The 18,804-nt window shown below is 44.5% G+C and overlaps 1 protein-coding gene across 1 annotated transcript in view; it reads right to left on the reverse strand.

Annotated features, from left to right (window-relative positions):
- The window catches only part of BRSK2 (BR serine/threonine kinase 2), a 318,409-nt gene that overhangs the window by 9,135 nt on the left and 290,470 nt on the right, over positions 1–18,804 (reverse strand). The window contains exons 16-18 of the mRNA XM_059825816.1: positions 14,889–15,012; positions 12,750–12,930; positions 11,988–12,077 (exon numbers count right to left, since the gene is read on the reverse strand). Of these exons, the coding sequence (XP_059681799.1) occupies positions 11,988–12,077; positions 12,750–12,930; positions 14,889–15,012 (395 nt within the window). The remainder of the gene's footprint in view (positions 1–11,987; positions 12,078–12,749; positions 12,931–14,888; positions 15,013–18,804) is intronic.

Genomic DNA, 18,804 nt, shown 5'->3' on the forward strand with positions numbered 1-18,804 from the left:
ACAGCTACAGTGCGGAGACTGGAAAGTTTACAGGCTTCCTGGTGTTTCTCAGAAGGTAAAGTCAAGAATAAGGCAGGCTTTTCACGGCTTTCTGCCAGCAGCCAGCACCTTGGCTAAACACACTTCCTAAGGACTCCAAAAAACGGGGGATGGCTGGGAAAGGGAGCTATCAAAGGCTATACACCAGCTTTACTACTGAGTCAACCACCCAAAGAAATTCTCAGCTCACTGTTTAAAGGACTTAAAATCATTACAGTTTGTAAAGGCAGACTTTTTTCTGAACAAAGACTACTGAAATGGCATTGTGGCCTTCTGTGTGGCGTGCATCAATGGCTCCAGATCCAATGTGCTCAATCTACAATGATAGTTGCTTTCTAATTCCCAGCTTTGTGGTTGAAGCTGGAGGGCTTTCCAGTTTGTGTATTATCTTGATTTTTTTTTTTAATGTAAAGGCTCTGCAGAACCTATTAGAACCTCATTGTCAATTATACAACCTATTCTTCAGTGAGACAGACATAACTACCAGATGAGATGGTAGTAAACAGTTCTCTCGATCCTGCCTCAAAAGAAACAGAATCCAGCTCATTCTTTTACAGCTGTGTTGATTTTATAAGGCTTTACGGCAGCACATAAAGCGGTAAAGCTTGTTTGTCACAAAACTGATTTGGCTCTGAATACACGCAAGGAATAGATCAGCTAAGTTAGAAGGTATCACTCCTGTAGGCAGTTTTCAGGTTACAGCTGCATTTTAAATGTAAAGATTTAATTTTTACAAGGTAAATTTAATCTTCTGAACAGCTATGAAAGACTTCATGGAAACCTTAGTCTCTCTGACAATAGAAATGCCCATTCACCTGCTCAGATGGGTGGAAACATAAAATAGAATATTCCACTCCAAGGTGCATTTCAACTTTATTATGAGCCAAATTATTTTCTTCCGTTGTGAAATATTAAGAGTTGGCAGCAGTTTTCTAGTGTGCACAGGTAGTGTTGATAGAACAGCTGTTACGTCATTTGAATATTGGCAGCTCCTATGACATACCCTTGCTGTTCAACATTAACTTGTTTTTCAATGCCAATGGCTATATGCAAAATAACTTCTCAGATTGATGACTGCTGCTAGGAGATGAGATAACATTTAAAGGACTAAATAAATTTGCCTTGCTGTTAATTACAGCATTCAATGGTTTAGAGGGGGTGAAAAGATATTCCTCATTCCCACCAGAGCTTTCACATGGCTGAGCCAGGCATAAAGCATCTGATTAGCTCGTCCTGCTCCAGCGTCAACTCTTTTGCAAAAATGTCCCCCTGTGCTCACTTTCAGACTATGGAACAGTGATGAGGTCAAAAAACCACATAGAGTAGTTTTTCTTACACTATTTGTTGTTGCTAGATAAACACTGTGTCAACTTCACAGGGGTTTCCCTGTCCTCAAAGTCATAGAGGACGGTTTGCCAATAACAGGCTAAATGCTGGCATCGTTCCCTTCCGCTCCCCTGTCTAAATAGTGGGTGAGCTCTCCTGCACACGAAACAGCTCTTCACTCGTATAGGAGGGTGGAATTCAGCGTGGTGCGATCACCACTGCTTATGTTGTCTGTGAGCACACCAACAGGAATAAGATTTAAAGGAAGCAGCTCCGTTAAATCTCTGTAAACCATCTTTTCTCTTCTCTGGATATATATATGTGTGCTCTGTCTGTGCTGTAGCTGCCACAAAGTCATCTCCCTGCTGGCCTTCACCTTGTCCTCTTTGTCCCTTGTTGGATTGATGCTGACACTGTGACAGCTGGAGGGCCTGCCTGAACTCTCTCTCTCTCTATCTAGAGAACGCAGAGTGCTGGCTGGTTATCCGTATAGCTCAATTAACTTGCAAGCAATCAGCAGAATCAGCATTTCAATGTTTTTGTCCGATGTGGATGCCAGATCCAGGCAAGAAACAAAGGCTTGAGGGAGAAGAGGGATTTGCTGCCTGATGCCTTCAAGAACAAGCTGGAGGTCTGCCTACAACTTAAATGAGTCTTCACGAGGAGATCAGAGATGGTATAACCCAGAAAACTTAAATAAGAAATCAAACGAGCTCCCTTCAGAGTGGAGGAGAAACTGCCACCAGCAAAGCCGCAACTTAAGGGAAAGAGATCATCTGAAATACAGGAAACGGGCCAAACTCTGCCTCAGTCACACATGCATAAACCTAATATTATCTCCACCATGAGAACCCTCCTTTGTTGTTTCAGACTCTGCAACAACTCCAGAACAACTTCCCTCAGTTTACGAAGAGATGACGCAGGAGTCGCAGGTCCAGCTGGAGAGCGGTACTTGCTCAGTGATCGCTTCCTCAACAGCTTGTGTTCCCTTTCACAGAGATATCTGAATTCAACCTAGATACCAGAATGGAAATCTAAAGAGAACAGCGTTCTCTTGTGCAGAACCTTTCTGTACAAGATATAAGTAATAAGACAAAAAACTCTCTTACAGTATTTGGGTATTTCCACGATTGTATTTGGAGGAGTCAGTAGGGGCACAGATAATGAATGAAAGAATACAGCCCGTGTGTGCATAGAGGGAGGGAAGGCAAGGGACAAGTTAACCAAAATAAATGGAGTCCCAAGCAAGTTGAGCTGCAAGTTTTGCAGGAAACTCTTTTTTTTCTCATTCCTAGCAAAATTCTGAATCTCCAGTAGGTTCACTACTCCTCCAGCTAGAGACACAACATCCTTCCCCAAGACCAGACTGGAACTATGACAATTTACACTAACTAAGTGCCTGACAGATAATATGGAGTGTGTCTTACGGAAGATTTAAAAGGGTCTTACCGCAAGGATATTTGGGGAAGAAAGGAGTGGATGCAAAAGGGAATTAAATAACATAGCAACCCTGTCTCAATAAATAACAGGAAACCAAAGGAGACAGCAGCTAGCAGGGCAGCATTCAGCCTCACTGCAGAAAAGGGACTGAAGAATCATGAATCAAAGGCAGCAAGTAAACAAAAGAGGAAAAAAAAAACAGAAAAGAAAAAGAAAATCACTGGCCTGGGTTAGAGTGAGGGAGGGAATCTCAAGTGCAACACCACACACTTGTGCTATGAAGGGGAAAGCCGTGGGGGAGCCTGTGCATCTGTGCATGGATGGGGAGGAACAGAATAAGGGGTATGTGCTCGTGTCCACCAGGTAAGTGAAAGACATAGTGGGCTGTTACGGGGTGGATAGTCTTGAAAAGAGCGTGGGAGAGCAGGGATAGGGAAGGGGAACAGGTGGAAGGGACAGGACGGCGCATTATTATGTTGCTCAGCAGGGGCTGGGGAAGGAGAAAAGGCAGAAGGGAAGGAAGTTCTTACCACATTTGGAAAGTCTGCCAGTCATCAACTCCATACAGTTAGTGGTGTCTGGATCATAGAACGGAAAGAGGAGGGAGGGAGGGAAAAACATAAAAAAAGGTTTCCATACCTCTGTGCATAAAGTAGTAACTTAGCACATTATTACCTGAAGCAGGAAACATATACACATCTCGGTCTTTACACAACCCAGGCCAAATTCTGCCACCCGCTGTACGCCAGTGCAAACCTGGCCCCGTGACTGAGGGCGGACGCTGCTTCAGCCCCGCTGCTTCCACTCACCTCTTTATCACAGCTATAGGTATTTATGAGATGTGGGAAATACTCTGCCACCTCATTAGCAACCGAAAAGCCTTGAATACATTGTTTCACCTGGCCAGCTTTGCAAGTTGGCCTGCAACAGCCAGGAAATGCCCAGCCAGCTGATCTATGTACATCAAAAACCTGGAGAGAGGGAGGAAATGCAGCACTGTGCTATCGGACATGGAATGAGAAGACTACTCGCACAGCTCAAAAACATCTTTTAGACCCCAAAGGATAATGTCCAAATTCTCAACATAACTCTGCCTCTCTCATTCACGTGTGGTCTCTTCCCCCTCTTGCTTTCAACGTCACTATTCGAAGGCAATAGAATTACTTCTGGAAAGGGTGGCAGAATCTGGCCCTAAGACATTACTGTCCACTTTGTGTATAGCTCCTCCTGCCACAGCCTCTGAGTGCTTCTTACTCAGGTGCGATAAGCAGAAGGAGCTCTACACGTCAGCTGTAAAGCAGAAAGGACCAGCCCAGCTGAACGTTTCCATGTGGAACCTGCTGGCAAGGCAGATCTGCTGCTGTCAGCCAGGATTCCCTTGCGTTTGGGATCGAAATCACTGCGTCCATGAGTGCTGGGCAATACGGAGCACTCGCTGCTGAGCAAGTGGCTAACGGCTAAAGCACTCAGTTCAGTCTCAGATCTCCCCTTGCCTGGCCTCTCGATGAACACTTGGGTATTCACGAAATAGGCTTCGTGGAAATATGCACACATACGCTGAAAATCCCTAACTGCTAGGAAGCTCTAACTACTCCCTATCTGCTGAAAAGTCTGCAGGAGAAAGGGAAGGATAATTTCTCAGCATTCCTCCCCTTAAATACTGCGAAAAGTAATTTCAAAAAAGGGGGAAGGGGTGCTGGGTATGCTTGGGTAAGCTGAACCCGTGCTAGAAGAGCATGGATATGTATGTTTTCTGATGCAGCCAGGCCTGTGCTGCATGGATCATCTGGGAAAGCATGGAGTAGAGAGGGCAGGCGCTTGCTCCAGTGACACCGGTCAAAGCACCTAAGCAGCACTGATATGGTCTCCATCCCCAAGGTTAGAGGCGGGCTGGCAGAGGTCATTGGAAGACCATACCCTTGGAAGGTCTCTCAGAAAGGCACAAGACTGAGAGAAAGAGAAAGGGAAAAAAGGAAGGAGGTGAAGGAGAAGAGAGGATTCAAGAACTGGAACAAGGTGTCATCAGAGGTGTCAGAGAGGCCAGGAGTCTACCCGCCTTGGGAATTCTTTGGGTAGTCTGACAGTGAAGGCAGATTAAGCTCTCAAAATACATTTCTTCCTGAAGATGCCTAACAGGTTTAAGAAGTGCCTACAGCTGCTGATTGAGCCAACGTCCAGAAGTCACAGTCACGAGTTTGTATCATTTTTTTTCTTTAATAACTTGGAGAAGTTTGTTGTCTCATGACTTTTAGTGGTTCCTGTCCAGCCCCCTCTGAGTCAACTACGCCTTCTTGTAATGCAGTGCCATACAGATCTAGAGTGGTAGAGCCCAGAGCATTCACCCAATCATTAGCAGAACTTATGCTTTGAAAAAACACATTAAGAGCAAGGAAAGTCTCACATATGACCGAAAGATTGTTCCTGACTCCCACCTCCAACACCTGGAATTTTCCCCTCAAGTGTATCCGGACGGACTGGCCACACAGTAACTAGCAGTCTGGCAACAAAAAAGGTAGTATTTGGATCATGTCCGAGTAGGTAAACATTGTAGCTGGTTTACTAAGATTCTCCTGGAATGTCTTTATTCCTGTTTCCTTGTTAATTTTAACAAATTAAAAATAATCATGGCTCCTTAAGTTAATACTTCAGAATACTGTCTTTCTTCTAAGACACTTGCAGTCAGGATAGCTCTTTTTAGTATTTCTTTTAAAGCTAATTGTGGAACAGGTCTACATACATTCATGGTGTGATTAGAATACAAACTGAGAGATCTACAACAGAAAAAAAGGATTCTAACATAGGCTTTTTGACAGCATAAAGTCTTGGGCTCTGTACCCCATTTTGTTCCTAAAAACCTAAATTTGCAGGTTATAGAATTGGTTTTGATGGATAGGGAAAATCGCAAACCCTTTTTTGAAATATAAGACCATGGAAAAATATCAAAGGAACACTAATAAAACCTCTAATTTGTCTTTCATAAAACTTTCATGCATAACTATAATTTACATTCTCTATATTGCCATGGCCAGTCCCAGGAACTGCACAGGAATTTATTTTTAATGCCTTTCCAAGACACGATCAGGCTTTTTTCCCCCCATTCCTATGGCACAGCAAACATGAGCGCACCAGAAACAGTAGCTCATACCACATCGCTTGAAAGACTAATGGAGTTAATATGCCTTCAGCTTCTCTGTTATAATAATTACTTTAATACTTCTTTCATCTCCATCATATTGTAACATCTGCTTTAGTAAATACTCTATATGATAAAATATTTCATAATTTTAAAGTAGAATTTTCATTCTAATTAGAAAGCCTTAGATTCTTGGCAGTCAGCTTCTGCTCATGGATAATAACCCACAACCCAGTGACTGTGGGATCCAGGTGTTATGTGAGGTGAATAAAGGCAGGATCCAGAGGCCTTTAGCTGTCTGAGAAGCATCGATGGGTCATGTAACCGCATTTTTAATGTGTGCTGTTTAATTTTTTAATTAAAGCATAGTGGCAGTGACAGATCTCAATCCTTCTGATGATAAGGCAATTCCTTATTTCATGGAGACTGCTGGCAGTCACTTACACTTTGGATTTGACCAAGACACTTTCATAAATGACACCCAGTTCAGTTCATTAACAGATGGCAAATGCTTTGGTTAAAATAAGACCTTCCTTCAAAAGGCCAAACAAGCTTTGAATCCATTAAAAAACGCTAGTGTTCTGCTGAATTTTCTTTCCTCATTTTCTTTTTTCTTTAATTGCTGTGTTTCTATCCTACAGAAATGTCACAATCAAGCTGGCTGGTTTGTGATGCTTCTGATATTTCTGAGACTGAGACTTGTCCCAGCCCAGGAAATCTCACCCAACAGCTGCTCCTCTGAGATCTCCAAAGCCAGGGCTAGATCCCAGAAAGCACTGAGCATCTCCTGCCAGATGCTCACAGTCCCCAATAAACCCTTCCATTAAGGGAGATGATGTCAAGGGAGCCACCAGTTCCCCTGGTCCAAGGCAGTTATCATTTAGATTGGAATTCCCCAGTGTTTGGGTGCTTATTTGAAATTCACTGTTCTCCTATCAAAACTCTGGAGAGCTTGGATTTTTTCTACATGCTTTATTCCAGCACTGCTCAGTTAATTTTAATGGAATCTGTTCAGTAATAATACTAAAGCTGTTTAGCAAAAAACCAGTGCTCTGCCAATCCAACCAGGCATTAAACGGCACCTTATGTAGGTAGGAACCATGACAGCAAGATGAAGTGATTGCCCCAGACAATGGGGCATAAAGGATGGCACAAGACATAAAGGATGGCACAAGAATGCAGGAAACAAGATAAACCCAGGACCTGGATGAGCCCTGGATAAAACTGACTTGCGGTCCAATTCCAAACTGGCATTTGCATAGCCCTGTTTTGAGTCTGCAGCTGGAAGTTCACCTTGCAAAGCACTTCATTTGCTCCTTACTCTCTTTTCTGTCTTGATGATAAAATCCTTTGCACATTTGGAAACCGTTTCTCACTAATTTTTTGTAGCAAATTAGTCAACCTACACCTCTTGTGAGCCATAAAGATGAACACCCAGAATTCACAGATCAATACTCTAGCAAAGCTTTTTGAGTCACATGAGCGTGTTTTGCTTTTTGAGATGTACACCAGTGCAGTAAGAGAGCTTGGGTGCATATACAGAAGATACACACAATGAGCAAGAATTTGCATTGCCCTATTCTGAAGCTGGATATGCTCTCTGAACACTCATTTATGCTGATGACAGGCATTTCCAGCAGTAACACTGAGAATGCTCTGAACTTTGAGATGCCAATGGTTAAAATCTGATGTGAAGCCAATAAATATAATAAAGAAACAGAAAGCCTATTACAAAGAAGTTATAAAGGCTATTTCAGTATTGCTGATTGCCCAGAACATGGGAAAATGGGAACAAATAAGAATATGCAGCACCCCACACTTAAAACTTAAAGCCCAAAGAGGCAAGAAAATATTAGGGAAATAAAAATTGATACCCTGTGAATGATCACAGATGGCTTTTGCATGTCCCTATTCACCAGCTGTTTTTATTACTCTTTTGTGCAAAGGCATTGGAGGAAAACAGATTATGATTTAATGGAAAGAGTATTGGGCTGAAGCAAAGGCACAAATCTGAGATATTTTCTTCCATGGAGAGAGATCCTTTTATCCCACCAAAAGGCAGTGCTGCCCAGGGAATACCTAGGCAGAGATTCTGAGCGTAAGGCTCGGGGACGGAGCCATACATGGAGGAGAGACAAGGCCCGCTGCTCTCACAGACAGCGATACTCACTCTGGATCGAAAAGGGACTGTCCTTTCACGGCCTCGCTGGGCTTAATGGATTTTGTGATACCACTAACGAGAACACACGGACAGGTATTCTGGGGCAGATCAAAGAGCAAAAGCTTCCAGTGCTCTGTCTCCACCAGCAGCCACGCAGAGCAATGCAGGAGGGTAACAGCAGGCCAAGTATACAGAACGCTTCCTCCTAACACTACCTCACCACTTTCAGGTCAGAGATTTCCCGGGCCTGTTGCGGTTTCTCTGTTTGGCAATCCTCGTGAAGATTTCTCTTCCAGGGAGTTGTCCAGCCTCCCTGTGAGTAAGGACTACTCAGGGGAAGACGAGCACCTGCAAGCTCCTCGCATTCAGAACCTGCTTCAGCGAGGAGTTCCACAGGTCTTACGTTACATGAAGACACACCTTCCAATATTTTTTGGTACGTGGCTTCCACTAATTTCATATGATGGCCTCTAGTGCTTTCATTGGGAAGAAAAAATGAACACTCAATCCCTAGCTACTTGTTCTACGCCAGTCATAAGTCTGTAGACCTGGTGTTGTCTCAGCAGTTATACCACAGAGGATTTAATGTCCTGAAACGTTAAGGTAGAAGGCTGATACGTTGCACTAAATTGGGCCAGCTGGACAGTGGATTTTAGAAGTATTACGTTAGCTTTTGGAATAGATTTCATTTATTTACACACTTATTCAGGTAAGGGAGGGAAGCTATCTTCCTGCTTCAGAGTATGGCAGAAGAAATAAGCACAGCCAGTTTTAGGGAGGAAAAATGGAAGTGAATGGAGGGATATCCAGGAGGAAGGAAGATTATAAGGTGCTCAAGTGTGACACAGAAACACATCTGCCTAAATCAGGTACGTATCAGGCTCACATACACACACACACAGAGATGCATGGGCAACACGACGTCTACAAACACTGTTGTGAGCTGGAGGAAATGAGAAAGAGGAAAGTGCGTTCTGAAACCCAGGCAAGCCGGCTTAGTGGGCTGGCATGCTGCATAACAGATGAAAGAGGGGCAGGAGAGAGAATGACTATCAGCGCCATATGCTTATTAGGTCTTGCTGTTCTGCTTTATACTGTGTTCATTGAATCTTCCCCTTCCACAGGTCTCACTTGACATGCACGCACCTTTCACAGGTAGTTTTCATCATCCCACCTGTAATGGCATGTGAACTAAAAGGCAGGGGAGATAACCGCACAGAGGGTATGTCTGCGCACAGTGAGCTAGGAAAATCTCCGGTGCTGAGCCAGTATCGCTGGTCAGAGCCAGCAGCTCAGAGCCACGGAGGAGGAGAGTCAAAGTGAACTGTGAGCTCGTTCTGTTGCAGCAGTGGACTGCCTACAGAGCATCCTCAAACCAGGAACCTCAACAGGAGTACAACCACAGTTCCTGTGAGGTGTTCAGGGCTGGGAATAGGGGAGAAGAAGAGAAACAGAGAAGAATTTGCCTTGTTTCTAGTAAGAAATGCTGAGTAATTCCACAGCAAGTTCTAGGAAGCTCTTGCACACATCTTCCCAACCACAGCCGCCCAGCTAAACAAGGTGCTGAATGTGAACTCTTCTCTTACTGTGCCTTTATCCCTTTATTTCCCCTCACTCTCTCACTGGCTGGGGATGTGAACCACAGGGCCTCCCTACTTCGATGCACAGGTTGTCTCTTCTTGGTAACAAAAATTTTTTTTCCCCTTCCTTTTCTCTTTTCCTTGTACTCTGCTCCAACCTAAATTTTTCAGGTTGAATTACTTCTCTCTTTTTCAAGAGACTTGCATATTCCTGATCAGGTCAGTTGACACAACACAGGATAGTCTGGCACCCTGTCTCTTGTGAGCTGTCTTGCCTGGATAACTCCCAGGCTGAAGGAATTTTAATGTTTAAGTTTCAAGAGACCATTCATTTTGGTTTTGCTCCATGTGGAGTTATCCGTTCCACTCTGGCATTAAAGATCAGGCTGGGTTTTCCCTGCTAGAGCGACATGCTCTCATGTAGCTTTAGGCAGTAGAAAGAGATTCTGTGTCTATAATATGATTTCTCCATTCCAGAGCCAGAGCAAAACTGTAAGTCAGATACATTTCTCACAGCGCAGTTTGCCCTAAACATCTTCCTGAGCCTTAGTTAAATGAATGGTTTTTATTCCTGCTATAATATGACTTTCTTAGGGAGACATCCTGCTTCACATGCAAGTGTGCAACAGGGTCCGTCTTTCTAGAGAGCCTCAGTAGCTAGCACATACTACGGTGAAGAAGTTAAGAGAGATCACCATATTATTTACTTTTTTAACAGTTTTTTCCTCACCAGAAGGCAAGGGTACACTTCTTTCCCTAAGAAACAAGGAATGCTTGAACATTGTTCACGCAGCAGGGGTAATATGAACTAGTCTCAAAGGATGCTTTTCCATCTAATCCCCCTCACTCGCACTCGACCCCAGCATTTCCCAAGAGGAAGGGCTGGCAGAAAATTCTGGCTGCTTCCTTGAGTTTGATTTACTTTCAAAAGTCCAGACAGCAAAAACCAGAATCAACCCTACTTCTAGTACCCTCACCTTTCCTGTTTCCTAACAGAATAACCCATGTGCTGGGCACCCTTGCAATCCAGCGTGCAGAAGGTCAGGCAGTGCTGGAGGGCAAAAGCGAAGTGGAAAATAGTATTTCTTGAACTGAGCATACTTGTCTGTCATGTAGTGAGCATACACCCTTCTAGATGGAGCTATTTTATCTTCAGCTGTTAAAGCCACACTGTTAGACCAGAAGGAGGTAACCTGTATGTGCAATGAGCCAAGGACATCTGGGATTTACTGCAGGATACAATGCCGACTTCATTCCTCCACTTTTGACTTGGGTGGTTCACACAAAGGTCAAGCACAGAATTTGGCTCTTATGTAGAATATTTAGTTACTACCTTTTCATCATCATACAATGCGAAAATTCTTCGCACTCTTCCTGTCTCTTTGCCTTCTCCCTGCAGCCTCTGCTCTCTGCCTTGCTCCTATTTCTTTCCTGTATCTGTACATTCTTCCTGCTTCTCCCCATTTTTTCTTCCTTGAAGCACTCCCAATAGCTACGCTTCCTTAAGTTTTCAATTTTCACCTTCTTCCTTTGTTCTGTCCTTTTAAAGGATAGAAGAGTTAAGACTGATATTTGTGTGCGTGTGGGTGTCACCACTAGTGTTCAGAGTGAACATTTGCTACAGAATGGCGGGACGAGGCCAGTTTCTGTATTACCAATTCAAGCTGCCTGCAGATTCAGATTGATGTCATTACACAGGGTCACACATGTAAAGCTTTCTTTACCAACATGAGGAATTGAAATTTACTTTAAAAATCGATAAAATATAGCTTCTGCAGAACCTTAGTATAGGATCTGTGCTACCACAGTATTGGGCCAAGAATTTGACCACACTACTGGAAACTATTAGCCACCTTCTGACCATCTGAAAATGCTGCTGCTGACGGCTAAGTTAAAAGTAGCTCTCAACTTTGTTCTGGGACCCTCTGAAGTTGGATGTTTCTAAAGCATGCCTGAAGGGTTTGAAAATCAGGTATCTTCTAGAGCATGTCCCTGTTCTGGGAGATTTTGGAGCCGGAGAAAATCTGGAAGCTCTATTGATGATGCAGCTTTTGATGGAGAAGTGGGCAAATGGCTCTTTGGGCGGGAGGAGGGCAGAAGCTGGTCAACTGGGGAATGCGCTGGGAGCACTGGAGTGGGAATGAGAGAGGGAAGAGTAGGGTGGGTGCGGGGAGTTACTGCTCTGTCTGAATGGAGCTCATTTCTGCTGTAATCAGAGGGATGGCCTCCCTCAGCCTCCCGGGACTGAGAGGCACTTCACCTTCCTGGCCCTGCTGAAGCGAGGTGCTCAACGGCAGAAACTACTTACCTGATAACTGCTGCACTGAAGGCTGGTCATGTGTGCTTAACAACTGTGCCTGAATGGTTTCTACTACCCTCTTAAAACGACGGCTTGGACCTGTGAGGAGAGAAGAGGCACAAATGGCTGTGAGAGGAGCAGGAGACGAATCCTCACACAACCCAGGCTGGAGGGGAAGGATCACTAACATCCTCCCTTCAGTCTTGTCCCCAGGAGGGTACTGACAGTGCATGCCCTTCAGCCGAAGGCACAGCTTTGAGGAGTCCCCACGTTAATAGGGACTGGACTTAACAGGAGGAAGGGTGGTTTCTGGGCTCCTTTTGTAAGAACAGAAAAGGTGGGGGTTTTTTTTGTTTGCTTGTTTGTTTTACCCCTGCGGGGTGCACGTGACCACCCAGAAGAAAAGGGTGATAGCACGTTTCTGTCAGAAGGAAGAAACCAGAGGCCTCACAGTGCCCAGCTGAGACACTGCGACCTCTGAGCGAAGCAAGGAGACAGTACAGGGAGATACTTCAAATCTGATGCACCGAGCAGCCATTTTAGCACTAATGGTGGTGGCAACTTCACCTCTTTGGGAATCTCTTTTCCTCCCAGCATTTCCATCACTACCAACACCGTTTTCCCTCCCAGTGTCCTCCTTGCCCCCATCTAAATTTTCCCCTGAGGTCAAGACAGTTATGTTCTTTCCCCTGGCAGAGCTCTCTTTGCAGGCCTCTGTATCAGCAAGGACAAAGCCAGCTTGCACCCATTTTACAGCTTTGCCATGGTTACCTGATAAGAGTGTGAAAGTGACAGAATAGATCCCGTTCTCCTTCTGCGCCTCTCCCCCTTCTGTGTATGTTATGTCCACCTGGAACTTCACTGGCTTCTGGAAGACAGCAGGACCTCCTGTGGACTTATATTCTGCACGGAAACTTGTCTGTGAGATGACACTGTGACTGAGGCTTGGAATCTGAAACAGGTGGGTAGAAGGAGATAGTAGAACCAGAGCACAAAGGGAACAAAATTGCAAATTTCGATTTCGAATAATACACATTTCCAGAGTGGGTAAGATTTGCTGGACTTGCTTTTGGACTTGAATTTGTAATGTACAGAGTGTTTTTGTGAAATCAGTGAGAGTGTAGGTTGCTTGGCACTGCAGAAGAATGCGCTGCTCCTTACAGGTCTGACCTAAATTTGAAGGTTGAATATTGGTGGAATACCCAGCATGCTTATAAATTTACACATGCTGCACAGCTTCATATACTCAGTCTTTCTTTTCCTACTCATCTCCCAGTTTTGAGAAATGCCTTTTGCCGAGTGAAAACTGATTTTAAGGGAGGGGGCAGAAAAGTCAGCGGGATATAAGACTGGCTATAAAAAACCACCTCAGCAGCCTGGTCTGATCTCATCTCATAGCTGATCCTGTTTTGGAGCAGGAGACCTCCTGAAGTCCTTTCCAACCTCAGTTGTTTGCTGATTCTATGATATCAAATAGACATCAGGACACAGAGCTGACATTTAGACAAGTGCCCGGGATATCCACAGGGAAAGCACGCCTGCAGATAACTTACCCAAACCACAACTCCTGTCAATACGTAAAAGAATTTTGAGAAGCTTTCTGGTATCACCTAATACCTGTATCTTCAGACCCATGGTAGAATTTTGTAACTGCTTAATTTTCAAGCAGTTACCATTCAGAGTTCATGCCAAAATTTAACATACTCACATTCTATTTATTGCTTCATAAAGGACCAGATTTTTTTTTTTTTAAAAACAAACAAATCACTTGAAAATCTGGCCTCTAATTTAGGAAGAGAAATGAAGATGAGTTCTTTGAGAAGCTGACCTTAAGGACTTACTTGGCAGGCTGTGACAATGCATTTAAGTTTGAAGTTGGCTGTAAGAGACGATCCACAGGGTTTGCACACAAATCACTACACGGCACCTCAACCCACACATGTGGGGTATGCACAGGATCACCAGTATAGACAGCAGTGCACACTACGCCACAACATAAACCCACAAGCAGAGCTAAATGCATGAAACTGATACAGTAACATGGCTGCTTCAAACCAATCTGAGACGGATACCACTGTCTGATGCATGCTACTATACTGCACTTGCTTTGTGTATGCCTGTACAGTTAAAAGGATTATGGCTGGTTTTTTGGAATAAATTCGTTGCAGCATCATAGAGACTAAAAAGGAGTGCAGTATTTTGTGGAAAACAGTATCAATTCAACAAACGATATAAGAAATTAAGTCTCCTCTTAATTCTATTGCAAGGAAGTCTAATTATGTTGTCAACTACCTTGAATTGAAAAAGCTCTCAAATTAACTTTACTGTGCTGACTTTTTCTTCACCGGTACTTCTAGATAGTGAGAATAAGGACTTTCTATAGGAAAAAATGACAACTTCCCTCTGCTTTCCTAGACTGCAAACAAACCGCATCTGCAACAACTGATACTCCGGTCACCAGAGGAAATTACCCTTCTTTCTGCCATACAGCACTGAGGAGGAGATTAAAGTAACAAACGCAGATGTGGGACAGGATTTTTGTCTGGCTGAAGTGGCGGAGGGCATACCCAGCCGAGGGAGACCCAATGTGACGCCCAGACGGTGACTGTAAGGTTAGTTTGACAGAGCAGCAAAACACTGTCGTTGATACCGCACCAGCAGCGTGCTCTAACTGCAGCGATATTCCAAGCACTGGCAACCTGGAGAGCCTGCCAAGAAGGCTGAAAGCTTTTCTCACCTTAGAGAGTATTATCTACAGTCCCGTGGAGGCCTGAATCAACAGGCCATGTACATTAAATCCACAGAGGATGCATTTAAAGGAGCCGAGACCCTGCCCAGTAACATATGGCACAAGGAGCCCTGGACCTGACCAGTGAGCAATGCCTCCAAGAGGCAGCTGGGGTGACTTACCGAGAGGAAAGCGTGGACAATATCAGCCTTAATGGAGCTTAGTGGTTTGTCCTTAATGACCACAAAAATCTGTTCTTCTTTCTCCAGGTTGATGAAGTTACCGAACCAGGATTTTTTGGCAAGCCTGATGTAATAAAAAGAAAGAGATGGTTTAGAATATTAAGCACGACTTCTTGCATACCTCCAGCTAGAAAAAATACGACAAAACACACAAGGAAGTTTTGATAACACTCCAGATGTGATACTATTACTAGTAGTAAGTGGAAAACAGTGTCAGAGAACATCCAGAACAACATTTCACTTAGTGAGAACTGTTAAAATGACGGACCATACAGTGTTAGTCTGGCAGCATGTGTGACCCACAATGAAAAATCGGGAGCAATGGCAACTCTCTTGACCGAGCCAATATACCAATTAATACTGCCCATATAAAGTGCATATAAGCCAGGGGACACATTTCTGGTTTGTCTCCAGGGATCTCTCCATTTCTTGTGACAATATGCAGATGCTGGTAACACAGGGATTTAAGTTCCTTCCACCCAATTTCAACCCCTTTGGTGTTCTAGGGCTTGGAAAGTTCCTTTTCTGAAGGCGTCCTGTCCGGCTGACAGTTACAATCACAGGATCTTGCTTTTTAAAGCAACCTGGAGCTTTCATTGGACCTCCAATCTGTCAGTGAGTGAAATCCACTCCTACGCAGAGGGCCAGGACAAAGACTGTCCCATTCATTAGTCCTATTCAGGGTGTCTGTATAATAAGCGAACTCTGGCCATCCTACAAAGGAATGAATTTTCCGTCCTAAGAGAGAAGATACCAACACCATGCAAAACACAATTCAGACTTTCCACTGACAGCAGTCCAACTTCACAGTTCCTTTCAGCATCAGATGGTTGTTTCATCATAAAATGAAATTGCTCTGTTTTTTTCACACCGATCGTATCAGCAAATGTTTGATTTTGCTTATTGCTTCACCATCTCAATGCACTTTGTTGACACTCCCTTTTAAGTTGAACAGGCTAAAGGAAAAATGCAGGGACATGAATGTTATTGGGGGCCACCACCCAGAACTTGAAGGCCACATTCTGACAGGTGTGGTTTTGCGGGGAGAGAAGATGCTGTCAGCCATGAGATACAGCCAAAGAATTGCTGGACCAACCTAAACCCAGGGAAAATTCCACTGAAATCAGCCATATTGCAGGAGCAGGGAAGAGATCGTCCCCCTGTACTCGGCGCTGGTGAGGCCACACCTCAAATCCTGTGTTCAGTTTTGGGCCCCTCACTCCAAGAAGGACATTGAGGTGCTGGAGCGTGTCCAGAGAAGGGCGACGAAGCTGGTGAGGGGTCTGGAGCACAAGTGTGATGAGGAGCGGCTGAGGGAGCTGGGGTTGTTCAGTCTGGAGAAGAGGAGGCTGAGGGGAGACCTCATCGCTCTCTACAACTGCCTGAAAGGGGGTTGTGGGGAGGTGGGTGTTGGTCTCTTCTCCCATGTAACTAGCGACAGGACAAGAGGAAACTGCCTCAAGTTGTGCCAGGGGAGGTTCAGGCTGGATATTAGGAAAAAATTCTTTCCTGAGAGAGTGGTGGAGCATTGGAAGAGGCTGCCCAGGGAGGTGGTGGAGTCACCATCACTGGAGGTTTTTAAAAAACATGTAGATGTGGCACTGCGGGACATGGTTATGTGGGCATGGTGGTATTGCGTTGATGGTTGGACCTGATGATCTTACAGGTCTTTTCCAACCTTAATGATTCTGTGATTCTAGTAGAGAAGAATTTAGCATGCAAATGTCAGAAATGAAAAGACTTGCCACCAAGAGACTGCAGTTTTTTCCCTCCACAGGACACTTTAAAATGCCACGACAAGTCCAGTTTGCAGTATGGCAAGCAATAGGCTTTCACTTGTTTTGGCGGATGTTCACCACTCAATGGAAGAAGACAACCTCTCCAGACAAGGAGAGCCATCTGCAAAAAGGATTACTGTACATCAGCTTTCCAGCAAAGCAATAAACAGCTGGAGAGAGTTATGAGGAGATTCACTTTCCGCGGCAAAGACTCAGACTGAGGCAGAATGAGGAAGGGCAGAGACTAGGAGAGAGAGGAGCAAACTAGGAAACTAATTTGAAGTCTAGACCTTCGGGATGAAGAAGAAAGCTTGACCTCAGCAGTGTCCAGCAATTTGCACTCATCCCCATTCCAGAGTGCTCCATGAATCACACAACTGTCGTCTCACTGCCCGTTTAATGCACACAGTAGAAAGACCACAACTGGAAGACAGCTCAGCTGTGCAAATAATCATTTGCTTCTGCTTGCTGCAGGCAACCAAAAATAAGAGTACAGAAAGATTCACTTGCAGTTTGCTAAACCAGTGCCCCCCCCTCAATTAAAGTGGGCTGGAAAACTGTCCCTCCCTAAAATATTCATAGGCAGCTGTAACTAAGCCAGTGAACCAGAGATTAGCATAGGGAGCAGTAAAGAGAAAGGGCCTCTCATTTAAATGGGTCGTTAAGGAGCCGGGGTTAGAGTGTGAAAGGAAATTACATACTAATTAGCTCATGTGTCTCGCACACACCATAACAACTCTGCAAGCCCCTGGAGAGCTGGGGCAATAGCTCCCTGCATGTAAAGGGTCTATGCTCATTAGTAAATTAGCACCTGGTTATCCATCTAAAACGGCTGGTTGTCTTAGGCTTGCATGTATCATAATCCGAACCGGGGCTGGCTGTACGGACTCCAGGGGCCCAGTGTACGTCGCACATGGAAGCTGGGCCTGGGAAAAGTGTGCATAGTTCACTGCAGGTCTGCCACGTTAAAATATGGCTTTTCATTTTTGTATTTTCATTAATGGTTTTGTTGGCCCTTCATTTATAGGTCTCTTAATGAGCACAGGTTAAAAGGGCCCCAGGACATAGGGAGGTTTTCTCCTGTTCAGCTTGGAAACTTGGTCTGGAGTCTCCAGCGTCCAGCTGAGCTCTTTTCTTCGGCAAGGTTATCACCAGTAATACTGACTCCAGAAGATTCACTGATAGCCTGGACTATACTCCAGCTTGTAAATCACTGGAATTCACTAAATAATTTTGCTAGTGTCGCATAAGATGGAATCGATGGCAGTGGCCCCTCCTGTTTCTGGAACAAACAGAATCAAGACATAGCACACTTGCACTGGCTTTTCTCCCCGAAATCGGCAAAACTAGCTGTGCTCATACAGCCGGGGCACGGGCCCACTGAAGAAGAGGGGGCAGCTTTGGAGTGAAATGACACAATAAAGGTTTCCCTCCTCTTAGAGGGTGTTAAGTGCTACTAACTTGGGTTAAAACGGGTATGAATCAAGGATCCTCAGCACCCTGACTGAGACGCCCTAGCATCTCACAAGATCAGGCTGTAAGCAATAAAAACTGCACTTAAAATTAACAATCTTCTCTTGTCATGGCAAACCTCCTAAGGGGGAGGGAGATAGGAGATATGTGGGGGAGGCTGGGTATGTAGATTACTCCAGGGAATCTAATCAGGTGTCCAGTTGATGAAAAAGCAAATAGATTAGCATGAAAATGGAGGCTGGTGCTTTATTACTTCACACTGAATTTCTCACTGCTATAATGTTGTTCCTTTTCCTACTTTTGGAGTGTCTGACTTCATCGCCTTCTGGAGAGCCTCACTGTCTTCCGTCTGTCCCTGAGTGCATGGATCTGTAACCTCCAGAGGTTTACCTGCTTGGCATAAATAACAGCATTTCTACTCAAGCAAAGGGAGGTTCGCAGGTTTAAAGCAGCTGGAGCTATGTCTCTTTAAATGTCATCCCTAACACATTTTCTAGGACTTTTCCATATGAGAAAGAATAGCATTACCCAGACATGTCAAAGTGTATTACCTAATCATCAGGTTTGTTAAATGAATGGCAGTCATTAAAGAATGCCGTACCAGA

The sequence above is a fragment of the Gavia stellata genome, chromosome 17, assembly GCF_030936135.1.
Source record: "Gavia stellata isolate bGavSte3 chromosome 17, bGavSte3.hap2, whole genome shotgun sequence".
NCBI classification, from domain to species: domain Eukaryota; kingdom Metazoa; phylum Chordata; class Aves; order Gaviiformes; family Gaviidae; genus Gavia; species Gavia stellata.